Source organism: Pteropus alecto, unplaced genomic scaffold (assembly GCF_000325575.1).
Source record: "Pteropus alecto unplaced genomic scaffold, ASM32557v1 scaffold30, whole genome shotgun sequence".
NCBI classification, from domain to species: domain Eukaryota; kingdom Metazoa; phylum Chordata; class Mammalia; order Chiroptera; family Pteropodidae; genus Pteropus; species Pteropus alecto.
The window spans coordinates 3430500-3442587 of record NW_006429782.1 but is presented as its reverse complement, the minus strand read 5'-3'; the positions used below and the strand labels follow the sequence as shown (position 1 = coordinate 3442587).

General features: G+C 47.8%; 2 protein-coding genes across 5 annotated transcripts in view; one reads left to right on the top strand and one right to left on the bottom strand.

Moving 5' to 3' along the window:
* The window catches only part of SAFB (scaffold attachment factor B), a 32189-nt gene extending 29059 nt beyond the window's left edge, over positions 1–3130 (bottom strand). For both annotated transcript variants that reach the window (XM_006904124.3, XM_006904125.3), the window contains exon 1: positions 2775–3130. In XM_006904124.3, coding sequence (XP_006904186.1) covers positions 2775–2963 — 189 coding nt within the window. In that variant the 5' untranslated portion in view covers positions 2964–3130. The remainder of the gene's footprint in view (positions 1–2774) is intronic.
* A 221-nt stretch (positions 3131–3351) lies between these two features.
* The window catches only part of SAFB2 (scaffold attachment factor B2), a 42910-nt gene continuing 34173 nt past the window's right edge, over positions 3352–12088 (top strand). For 2 of the 3 annotated variants that reach the window (XM_006904123.3, XM_015585670.2), the window contains exons 1-6: positions 3353–3630; positions 4765–4852; positions 8740–8804; positions 8890–9093; positions 10552–10614; positions 11577–11604. In XM_006904123.3, the coding sequence (XP_006904185.1) occupies positions 3445–3630; positions 4765–4852; positions 8740–8804; positions 8890–9093; positions 10552–10614; positions 11577–11604 (634 nt within the window). In that variant the 5' untranslated portion in view covers positions 3353–3444. Of the gene's footprint in view, positions 3631–4764; positions 4853–8739; positions 8805–8889; positions 9094–10551; positions 10615–11576; positions 11605–12088 lie in introns of all 3 variants that reach the window. The other variant, XM_015585667.2, reaches the window with a different exon arrangement.

Genomic DNA, 12088 nt, shown 5'->3' with positions numbered 1-12088 from the left:
ATATTATCACCACAAGTTTGTTCATCCTATTCCTGGGCTCAAGGGAACTCAAAAAGGGAAGGCGCTCTCTTCAGTTTCCTATGACTTCACCCAGCAATGTGCTGCTCAACCTTCTGAGATCCTCCCCTCCCCCATGCCACGCCTGCACCACCAGCACTGACTGGACAGAATATTGACACTCATTGGTCGAATTCCTACTGAGTGGCATGAGACCAGACATGGCATATATTGCCTTATCTGATCATACACATCCATGACTGACTCCAAAGGCTTTGCTCTCAACCACTAGGGGACCTACCTCAAAAGATACAAAATTATAAGGAGCTTTGGCAAGCCTGACCTCCTACCCCAAGAACTTGTCATTCACTTCGACAATCTCCACCCACGCTTAGCAAATCAGTATGGAACATGTCAATGATGACATCCCTAGATGCTGGGCTTCATGTTTAGGTTTCACTAAAAACTCTTTCTCTCTTTACTGTACTATCCTGTTAGCATCATTTTCATTTAAACCTACTTCAAATACTGTTTCGTTTGTACACAATTCCAGAAGTCTCGGATTCTCGGCAGTTTCCTAGCTTGGTAAGCCTGAATTTAGAATAGAGCTTGAGAGGTTCAACACCTAATATGTACCAGGAAATAAAATCTCTCATTCTTCTCTGAAGCAAAAGTCAGGAAGAGAAGTGGAGTTCTGCCCTGGGGTCAAGGAACAGACATCCATAAAGTCCTTCACCCTTTCACTGGAGACAGACAATTCTGGAACACCACTAGGAGAATAGAACTGCCCCAAAGCAGGAGGGTACATTGCACCCTCAATGTGTCTCTTCTGCAGTGTTTACAGGGTCATCCCTAGGGGGACTGAGGGCTCTGAGTCAGGCCTTGGCAAAATACACCGTGTGTGTTCCCTCCACCTTTTCCTCTTTTGCCCTTCCTGGAAAAATAAATCAAGAAAAGGACACAACCTAGAGAAGAGAAGTGGAAGAGAAGATCGGTAATTCCAGACTTGCTTAGACCAGAAAATAGATGGGGGTACAGTATTTACGTATTCTGGTCACATCTCTAAGAAACTGAAAGGAAGGAGAAGCAGGGATGGATCTGTCCCCTCAGAGATGACAGTGATGGAAGATTCCTAAAGTCACCAGTCTCAGCCACCAGCCTGACAGGAAAACGCAATGCCATCTTATCAGTTCTGCAGGCTTTCGAGCTGTCTGGGGGAAAAAAGGATAAAACCCCCAATTTGACTTTGTTGAGGAGACCCTGGTGGCTACACCTTGGGCATGGCAGACGTCATGGATCACAACTCCCCAAGTGCCAACCCTCACCCGCCCTGCATTTTTCTCCAGGTAAATGCCTTGGTCAACGAACTGCCTGCTCAGAGTAAAGGAAATTAGTATCCATAGTGAAAGAAACACAAGCTCAAGTTAGAAAGGCCCCAACTGGCTCTGGGCATATCAGCTCACCACTCTCAAGCCTGAGCTTCCTCATCCGGAAAATAGAAAATAATCCCTATTTCCTCTTAATAGCAAGTAAAAAACAACGACAATGACAACAAAAAAACACAATTCTCAGTTGTCTGGGAGCCAGTGGGGTGGGATGAGTAGCACACCTCACTGTCTGCAGGGGGTGGGAGGATAGGTGCCCAGGCTGAGAGGGTCCCAAGGCAAGAGGAGCCGGGTGGGAAAAAAGGCAAAGAAACAAACGAACAAGAGGACAGACATAAGGGACACAGACACTTAATTCCGTGTTTTTCACACCAATCTTTCAGAATCCCTGAGGTAGGAATGAGAGGCCCCGTTTTGCAAAGGACACACGGTGGCACAGGGGAAAAGGGAATTGTGACAACAATCATATCCTCAGAATTCACATAAACCAGGCAACATGCCAAGCCCGTTTTATGCAATCTCACTCAGTCTCAACAGGAAAGCGCCGTTTTTCTTTTTACAGAGAAAGGAACAAGCTCAGATAGAATTTAACGTCTTCCGTGCCCAAGACCAAGCCACTGGGACGCGGCAGAGCCCCGAGTCCGCCCGCTGCCTGCTTCTCGGGGAAGTCCTGAAGCCATCTCGGTGTCCTCCCCAAATATTTTACATTTCTGGTCGCTACTGCAAAGAGCGTTTTCCCTTCCGTGTTATTTCTCTGAACTACTGCTAGCGAACCCCTAAACTTTTTTTTCTTATATGTATATTTCTCGACGTGTTTACTTTGCAAATTAATCCCCTATTTAAGGCTTGTTGGCCCTTACGGGGCACGGAACATCTACCTCCCCGGAGAAGACCCCACGGCCAGCGCGGGCTCAGGGAAATCGGCCGGATTGGGTTCAAATCCCGTCGCCTCCTCTTCCCGGCCGTATGACCTTGACCGAGTCCCCTACCTCGCCCAGGAACTGAGAATTTCGGGGTTCCTCGGCCACTTCTGAAGATTGAGGAAAGACAATGACAGGAAAGCTCTCGGCCAAGTGGCCGACAGTGGAAACAGAAGCCCTCGGCCGATGTCACCCGCCACCTAAGAGCTGCGGGGCCCCGGCGGCTTCCCCCGTTCACGTCCCCTTGTTCTTGCCTCGCTCCAATGCGGCGCTGGGATTCGAGGCTGGGCCCGGCTGGGCTCTCTGCCCCCGTCAGGGCCTGTGAGGAGCCGGGCGGGAGAAGCGCGGAGAGCGAGGCCGGGCGCAGGCCTCTAGCGCGGCCGGGGGCGGGCCCTGAGGCCAGGGGAAGCCCTGTCGCAGCCGCAGGGGTCCCCGACCCGACTCCTGCCCACCCCCGGGGCCCCGGCTCCACCTTTCTGAGCCTCTCCATCAAAACGCTCTTGTTGCCGCTAGAGTCCAGATTCCGTTTCTTCAGCTCCGCCCGCAGGTCGATCACCCGCAGGTCGCTGAGGCGCCGCGTCCCGGTCTCCGACGAGGCGGAGCTCAGAGCCGCTGCGCCCGCCGCACCTGAATCGCCTAAGCCTGCGAGAGTCTCCGCCATTCCAGGGCCCCTGGCTCCGCCACCTACTTCACACAGAAGCGGGCCGGTTTTATCTCGGCACCTAGCACAAAATGGCGCCGCCTGCCAGAGAACCGCTTCAGCCGCCCCGGCGCGCCTCACTTCTGCGCAAGCGTACCCGGCGCAGGACCGACGCTCCCGGTCGCGTCTGCACATGCGTGGTGCGAGCCCTGGGAGATGTACGCAGGCGCATTGCGTCTCGCCGGCCTCCCGCCGCGAGCGGCCGGGACGCATGCGTACTGCAGTTACGGCGCCTGCGCGTTGAGACGGGGAACGTGCTGTCGTTCGTCGCGCTAGCTGGCTTGCAGCTTAGAATGTTGGTATGGGCGGCGCGCATGCGCGGCCGGAAAGCGGGGTGGGAGGAAGCGAGTGCGTTTTCCTCTTAGGCAGCGCCATTTTGTGCTCAGAGCCGCTACAGCCACTGGAGGTGTGGAGAGTAGGTGGCGGGGACGGGAAGCCGGGGATGGCGGAGACTCTGGCAGGGTCTAGCGACTCGGTTTCTGGCACAGCCGCTCTCGGTTCGGGCGCCTCTGAGGCCGGAACGCGGAAGCTCAGCGATCTGCGGGTGATCGACCTGCGGGCGGAACTGAAAAAGCGGAACCTGGACACGGGTGGCAACAAGAGCGTCCTGATGGAGCGACTCAAGAAGGTGAGGCGGCTCGCGGCCCCAGGGTGGTGCAGGAGGCCGGGGCACACCTCCGCTTGGGCCTGTCACCATGACTCCTGGATCCGGGCGTCCCCAGCCCGCCTCCGTCTTGGCTGACCCCCCGGCCCGAGCTGTCGAGGACCCGGGGACCAGGCTGTGTGACCTTGGCCCGTCACCGTCCCTCTCTGTGCCTTGCCTCCTGCCAGCCAGTCGCCTCAAGTGCGCTGACAGCCCGCCTTCTTAGCCACTAGAGTGCCCCCTGGACGCCTCCCGGGGCTCTAGTTGGAGACTCGGCTCTGTGACCTTGGACATGTGCCTTCTCCTCTCTGCGCGTCAGTTTCCCTTCCTGGAGAACAGATGACTGAAGGACCTTTGAGATCTTACAGGAAAAGGGGTGTTTGTACCTTCCTCCAGAACCTTTGCGCTTACCATCATCCCCTCCTCCCGACTGCTCTTCTCCCAAGTCTCCTGGCTGACTCCTTGTCATTTTGGGTCTGTTTGAGCTGTCACCTCCCCAAATACTCTCTAAAGTGCGGCTCCACCTTCCTGCCTCTCTCTCTGTCACATCATCTTAAAATGTCCCACCTCACAGCACTTAATAGGTAATTTAGTACTGGGGATTGTTGTCTCCTCAACCAAAACAAACTTCTCAAGGGTAGGGACCTTGTGAGTTTACTGGTGAGGGCCCAGTCCTGTGCCAGGCACGCAGGAGATACTGAGATACCGCCCCTGACCCAGTCTGTTCGTATTCTGCCTCCGCAGAGGTCAGAGATGGTCTATGGAACACCACTCAGCCCTGGGCCCATGCCCACCAAGGACAAGCCGCTGTTTTGCGTTATGATGTTGTTAACTAGAAGGTTGGGCATTTTGGAGGTTAGGGGCCATTTTGGAATTGGTCATTGACCCCAGTTCTGGAGCCCCAGCTTACACACCCGTTTGTCTTTTGGGTGTGGGGCCCACAGAGAACTAGGTTGTGTTGGATTCATTTATCCTGTGCCTTTTGGGCTTTCAGCCCAGATGTCAGAACCAGACTTACTCTCGGCAAGGAAGGGTTTGCCTTTGTGTGTCGGGAAGTTGTTGCAAGGAACTGTGTGCCCTGTAGCTCTTGATGATGTAAAACTCATCTTTTCCTGACAGGCGGTCAAGGAAGAAGGGCAGGATCCTGATGAGATTGGCATAACGTTGGAAGCCACAATCAAGAAGACAACAAAGAGATGTGTTAAAGGTATCCACCTGTACTTATTGCTGCTTAAGGCCTGAGTGTTTGTTTAGAGAACTTAGAGAACCGGCTTTTTAGCATCTTTTTGCCCTCCAGGCTAGGAGGAGAATGCCTTTGGCCCTAATTGTTCTCCATCTAACAATTAGACCTGCTCTTCACCCACTAACAAATAGGTCTGTCGGGTGCTGGAGGAGATGTGCCTATGCCAGCGCCAAGTAAAATTAAGCTGTGTATTGAAAACATCTGAGCTCTTGTCTTTGTGATTAAAAAAGAACTATAGTAGATACGCTCTAAAAGCTGCCCTAACTGGTTTGAGCAGCTGAATTCACCTGCTCTGCTTCCTTCCTGGTTCGAAAAATAGGACTTAAAGCAGGGAAAATGACTACCCGAGACTGAAAAGATCCCAACTTCTCTAGAGTCCAAAATAAATTGTCAGAGTATTTGTATCCAGCCTACGTTTTACCAGTGTGATTTTTTTTTTTTCAATGGAGGTACAATTTACGTATAGTAAAATTCACCTGTCTAAAATATTCAGTGCAGTACGTATTCACGAGGCTGTACAACCATCACCGGTATCTAATTCTAGAACATTTTTCTCACCCCAAAAAGAAGCCAATGTGCCGGTTAGCAGTCACTCCCCATTTACCCCGCCCCCAGCCCTTGGCATTATCTAATTGGCTTTGTCTCCTTAGATTCGCCTGTTCTGTGTCTTTGTTCACTTAGCATGTCAATTTCAAGGTTCATTTATGTCATAACATATCAACGGTTCATTCTTTTTTATGGCTCATAACCAGTAATTTTCAGAAGGACTTAATTCCATAAAACTTTGAAATCTTGCTATTCTCATTGGTTGTCATTTTCGTTATTAGATTTTATGGCGATAAGGACAGTATAATTTGAAACACCCGGTGATGGACTTATTTTCTTGAAAGGTGCAGCACAAAAATTCTCACAGCTGTCTATGTCCCATTTTTCTGAAGTGTTAGATTCACGTAATGGAGAACAGCTGCTTACAAAGTAAAACATTTGTAGCTTTTTCAGTAATTTCAGTTTACTTTTTAACAGCTTTTCTTTAAAGGACAACTTTTGTATAACTCATCTAACTGGTTAAAATTTATACATACATGTGTTTTAAAAGATTAAATTTTTAAAATTAGGTTCCATAAAGGGGTTTACGTTTGTTTAATTTTAAAACATTGATGTGTTTTTGCTGTTCTTGTATTGGTCCATATTTCAGTTATAAACTATCAATACAGACTGTGAAAGACGGGTCTATAGCAGGAAACATGCAAATAGAAACCTCTCTCAATGTGGATTAAAGCTTGGGTCAAATCAGAACTACTTGGAGTTAATCTTTTGTCCTGAAAGCTTTGATAAGTTATTTCTGTTGGTACAGCTCTAGCACTGGTCCCTTCCCGTTTCAAAGAAGTCACAAACTCCCAGAGAAGGAACAGATGGCCGAGGTCAGGGGGCAGAGGACAGCACATGCAGGTTGTTGAGCTAACATGCACTTCGAAGGTGTCGGGGCGCGTGGTTAGTGATATGAAGTGTTAGCCGCACCCCTGTTCCCCCCCATTGAAATTAGGTCCTTGAGTTTGTATAAAAGTGATTAGAAGGAATTAACCAATCGTTTCCAATATCTATGCCACAAAGTGGGACTAATTCTGGGAATTCATAAGCAATTGTTGCTCCCCCCACTCCCCTTAAATCACCCACCTCTGACCTATGGATGTTGCTGTTTCCCCTTAAGAACTGGCTCTCTGAAGGCGGGGCGTCCCCTCCCACACGCTCGCAGCATGCACTCAGTGGCCCCATCTGGGTCACGAACCCAGGACCTTCTGCCTGTAAAGCAGACATGCTGACCACTACACTATGGAACCATCCTTATTGTTGCCTTTCAAAAGCTAAGAGTAGCCAAACTTAGGAAAAACTGTTTCATTATCCTCAAAACAAGAGGTCTCTTCCCTAGCTTATCTAAATAGGCAAAATTGTGGAAGACTTGTTAGGTGTGTTGAAAGATTAAAATTTTGAGTTAGGTTTTATGTGAGATTAAAATTAGATTTTCTAGTTTGTCTTGTCTCTCAAACCCCCTCCCGTTTCAGCTTTTAGTCAGCAAAGCCCAGGCCCTTGGGATTGAGGTGAAGCCTGTCTGCCCAGGGTTTGTCATTCCCAGTCTCATGTAAGATACTTTTTGGTGAGATTTTAGGGTGTGTGCCTCTCTCCTGTTTACATCTTGTGTAGGCACTGCAGGCTACTATTTAGAGGCCTAGATGTTGGGTGCAATTACCAGACATTTTTAGACAGTGTATTTCAAAAGCATATGTTAGGTTTAGATGTAGCAGTAAGTGCCACGGCTGAGTTTTTGAGTCCCAGCTTTGGAGCTGAACCAAATTCTCATGTGTCGAAAGTGGATAATAAACCTGCCAGCGTTGTGGGGAGTATTAAATAATGAGATGTAGAGTGCATAGTGCCTGATGTGTAGTAAAATTATATTTCTTGAGGGGTCATTAATAAATAATGGTGAACGAGACACAAGGTATAGGCACTGCAGTTTGAGTCTCTAATCAAAGGTTGAGGTTCCTTATGTTTCATTTTCTCATTTTAAAAAGTTAAAAAAATACTTTTCAATAACTTGGAAAACATAAAAGGTATGCCTGTGAAAATGAAATGGTCATTAATCATATCACTCAGTATTTTAACCACTGTTAGCGGTGGCCTCAGTCAGATCCGTTTGTATGTATCTTCACACCTGCATGTAGACAAACATACACGTGCAAATTATTTTATTTTTTATGCACATGCATTTTAATAAAAGTAGATCTATGTGGTTTTGTTTCTTTTTTTTTTTTTTTAACTTTATGGGCATTTTACCATATCGTTAAATAGTAATTACTAGCTTAATTTTTTTTTAAGTTGCAAGACATTGTATGGTACACTCCGGGGTTTTACAGCTTTGGCACTGTTGACATTTTGGAGTGAATAATTCTTTGTGGTTGGGCACTGTCCTGTGCATTGCGATATGGCACTCGATGCCAGTCGCACCCCCGGAGATGTGGCCCCAAAAACATCTCCAGATGTTACCAGATTATACACCCCAATCTTCCCATTGACTCCTCATACTGGTGCCCCACATGTGAACAAAACGTGCTGTAATTGGTTTCCCTCTCAGGTGTTAAGGCTGTGTATGTGTTCTAGATGGGATAAATACCTATTTTTGAATTCCCTATCAGAGATTTGGTGCACGTCTTAATGGAAACGCCTGCAGTAAAGGGCTTGCACATTTTAAAGACTTTCGATATATGTGGTGCGCAGGGATTTTACTTTCTGAGTCTAGAAGTTTCCGTTCTACCCCTCCTGCGTGCCTTGGGAACACTTTGCATTAACTGTAAATAGTTCTTTTGCATTCGCAAGACACAAGATGACTATGGACTTTGTGGTAGCTTTTGCCTTGCATAAAAAGGTTCTCGAGCTGAAGGGTGATAAAAGGCAGGTGGCCTGCCTGAAGTGGGTGGGATGTAGGGAAGACCAGCAAGTTAACGATCTGGGGTGTTATTTTTGAGTTGCAGTTCTTTGATTAATAGGCGGATATTACATTTTTGAAATTACATTTGTTGAAAAATGCTATCCTTTGCTCACTCTTTTTTAGAACGTTTGTCACTTGGCGTGTTTTTGAAAACTTTTTGATGCTCTTTGATATTTTGTGCAAAATCAAAATGCTTTGATAGTGTTACGGAAATCCCAAATGATCACGTCACAATAGAGACAAAATTACACACGATAGAATGGGCACCTTTGGTTTCCTCGTAACATGTTCTCACTAAGTCTATCATTTTGCGTAAACTAATGAGGCCAGACCTGAGTGTTATCTGACTGAGTAATTATTCTCTAATTAGGACAGAAGATGGAGGACGAAGGCGCAGAAGACAATGGCCTGGAAGAGGATTCCAGAGATGGGCAGGTATGTGGCGTGACAGTGGAGACGGTGGCAAGAGCTCCGAGTCCTGGTCTGCCTGGTCGTTGACACCTTTCATTCCCATTCACAGGAGGACATGGATGCAAGTTTGGAGAGCTTGCAGAATATCGACATGATGGATGTCAGTGTGTTAGAGGAAGCGGAAGTCGAGAACAGCAACGCTCCAGACTTTGGGGAGGACGGCACAGACAGCATCCTCGATGCCCTTTGTGAGAGCAAAGAGTATGTGGCTGCGCAGCTGAGAGAGCTCCCGGCTCAGCTCCCAGAGCATGCTGTAGGTAACTCGGACTCGGGATGTGTGGTAGCCCCAGGCTCCTGGGGCTTGCGCCATTTACGTGAGTGAGAGAATGCTGGGTGGGGGCCGAAGGAAAAGCAAACGGCGAAATCGCCGTAAACACTTACTTCCTTCCATACCTGATCATTGGTGTCCATTTAAACTCCACCAAGTCAGATGTTAACTAATGGATAACTTCTCTGTGGTACTGGAGAATATTTCGATAAGTGGGTGGGAGATGCTTTCTAAGCATAAGTTGTAAGTAAAAGGTTGGTACAGTTGAAAAAGTATTTTTCTTTTAAAAAGTAGATTAAAAAATAGATAAAAAACAGCTTATAATTTCATCCAAGTAATTTTGATATTTTGGAAAATGTACTATATACATAGGGTTAGTCTTAATAAAAGATGTGAAATACGCTGAAGAGAAGTATTTGTGCCCCCTAGAAGGACCCCTCATGTGAAAGGGCCCCCGATTAGTGTCCGTGCAGACACAAGAGGACTTTAGTTCGTTACTGGGGTCGATTTCCCACCTTCTCACGCCCGGTGTCTTGGCATGGAGCTCTCAGCTGTGGCCATCCCAGGACCGATAGCTATTCTTATCTCACCAATGCGACATGCTCCGCCATTCTGGTTTGGTGGTTTTATTTATTAAGACGTTACAGCTTTAACTGAAAAAAAGTGCCTTTATAGGACTGAACTTTAACCTTATCGGTAAAAGTCACAAACTCCAAACATCACCAAACCTCAACCTCGGGTAGCACTGAACAACTGATTTGTCCCTCCCCTCAGCACGATCCTGTTGTGTCATATTAATTATTTTCAGAGAGAGGTCTTGGTTTCCACCTCTTGGCTGATGGGAGCTTCCAGGTTATAAGGTTCAAATCTAGAAAAAGGAAAAAAAAACATGTGGGAAGGGATATTTTTGTGTTTTACTTTAAAAGGTGAAAGGCCTTCAAATTTAGTAATCTTTAAGGTAAGTTGGGTTTTGTTTTGTTTTTAAGTAAATAGTGTAAAAAGAGGAAACAATCAAGTGTTCGTTTTAAATAAAGCACTCTAAAAGAAAGTGCCTGGTTACTGTGATTTTAAAAGTTTTGCTACTGGGTGGAATCAGAGGATTTCGAAGTTTTGCATTTTGCTTTGGGAACTCTGTGGCTGGGTGGTGTATGTCCGCCACCAGTGTGTGGAAGCTGCATGGGAAATGAATTCGTTTCATTCGGGCGGTACTGACAGAATGCCTATCATGATGAGCCTCTGTCAGCAATGCCGGTGTCACCCAGTCCTGGAGCGGGCATGGGGGCAGGGAGGCAGGTGATAAACTGAATAATCCAACAGCGGACTTGGAGATGGCAGTAGGTATATGAAGGAAGTAGACGTGTAGGTTGCCTGCAGTGTGGTGAGACACAGACCTTGGCATTCACAGCTCTGTCCCCACAAAGTGACCTTCCTTTCATCTTTCAGGTGGATGGGGAAGGCTTTGAGAGCACTTTGGATGCTTCATCGTTGGACTTCAGAGTACCTCCGGTAAGGGACCATCTGGTTGTGCAGGGCTGGGAATTTTGCGTGAGTGGTCAGCTTCCCGTAGCGGGAGAGGATGCGTGCGTGTACGTAGCGAGAACTATCTGCTGAGTGTTGATACTGAGCTGGGTGCTGGGACAAGAGGTTGAGCCCAACCGCTCAGTCTCGGGATTTGCAGCCTAGTGGGGGCAGGGCAGATGCCCAGCAGGGATGAGCCTGGGAGGGAGAGAAGTTCAGTGTGGGACAAGTTTAGGCCATCGGGCTGTGAACGCGCCTAGGCGGCTTCCTGGAAGAAGTTGTGTCCTGACTGGGGTCTGACATCGGACAGGACTTAGCCCGGTGAGGGAACACAGGCGACTTTGGGACAGAGGAAACATGGCTCACTACGGGGATGGCGCACACGGGGTGGAGCCAGACTGGCCGGTGGGGTGGCGGAAGCTGGGCGGGCCTGCTTGCCAGAGCGCGGGCCAGGGAAGGGGCTCTGCTGATGATCTTACAGATGGGCATGGCAGGGAGAGCTTTTAAGCAGGGTAGAGACAGGGTAGAGAGATGCTTTTAATAGGTTTTAGCTTTAAACAACAGTTTATGTTGGGAGAAACACTTCTCCAGTCTGGTGTGATGTATAAAGTAGTAGCCATCTGTGTGATCTCTGCCTTGACTGTGGGAGTCTTTGCCAGCCTCAGGGTCCATTATTACTATATCAGCTCAACCCCGAGGCGGGGCGGCCCAATTCTGAGGGGAGAATGGAACAGACTAGTACTAGTACCAGTACCCTTCCGCTTTTGCTGGGCAGAAACTGACAAACGCACTCATCTTCCTTGAATGACCATAGAACGGGATACATGGTTTTGAGTGGAGAAAGTTGCAACAAGCATTTCTTCATTCTTGATTGAAAGCTGTATCTGCTCGGGCAAAGTATCCGCCCAGTGTTCTAAGTGCCTCGTTTTCCTTTCTCTTTTTCTAAATAGGATATTGACGAACCGCTATTGGAGCCAGGTACTGATAAGAGAAACACAACAGTTATGGTTCGAAAGTTTTCTCCCTACTATTGTTTTCAAGCTGTCTATGTCTTTTAAGCTGGGTTACGGTCTCGTGTGTTATTTTAACGGTGGACGATCCAGATCGTACAAGGATCAGAGATTGGAAACCCATTCGTATCACCAGATCTGTGGAACAGCCGTTCTGGTTTCTGGCGGTCACGTGCATGTGCTGAGATGTCGCGATTACGCTCATCTCTCTAACCACGTCGAGTGGTATTTATGTAATTTCTCCCCCTTGATCCTTCCATGTGTTTCTACACATGAAACAGATCTTGTGATATGTCGCTGCAGTCGTTTGAATGCAGTCAAGGCAGGTTAAAGTGGTTGTCAGGGCACTTATAACCCGAGAAGTGACTGGATTCCAGAAGAGGAAACAGAGTTTCTTCATGAAAATTTCCAACACGTTATTTCCCTTCTGAACTGCGTTTTTCTCCCACCAT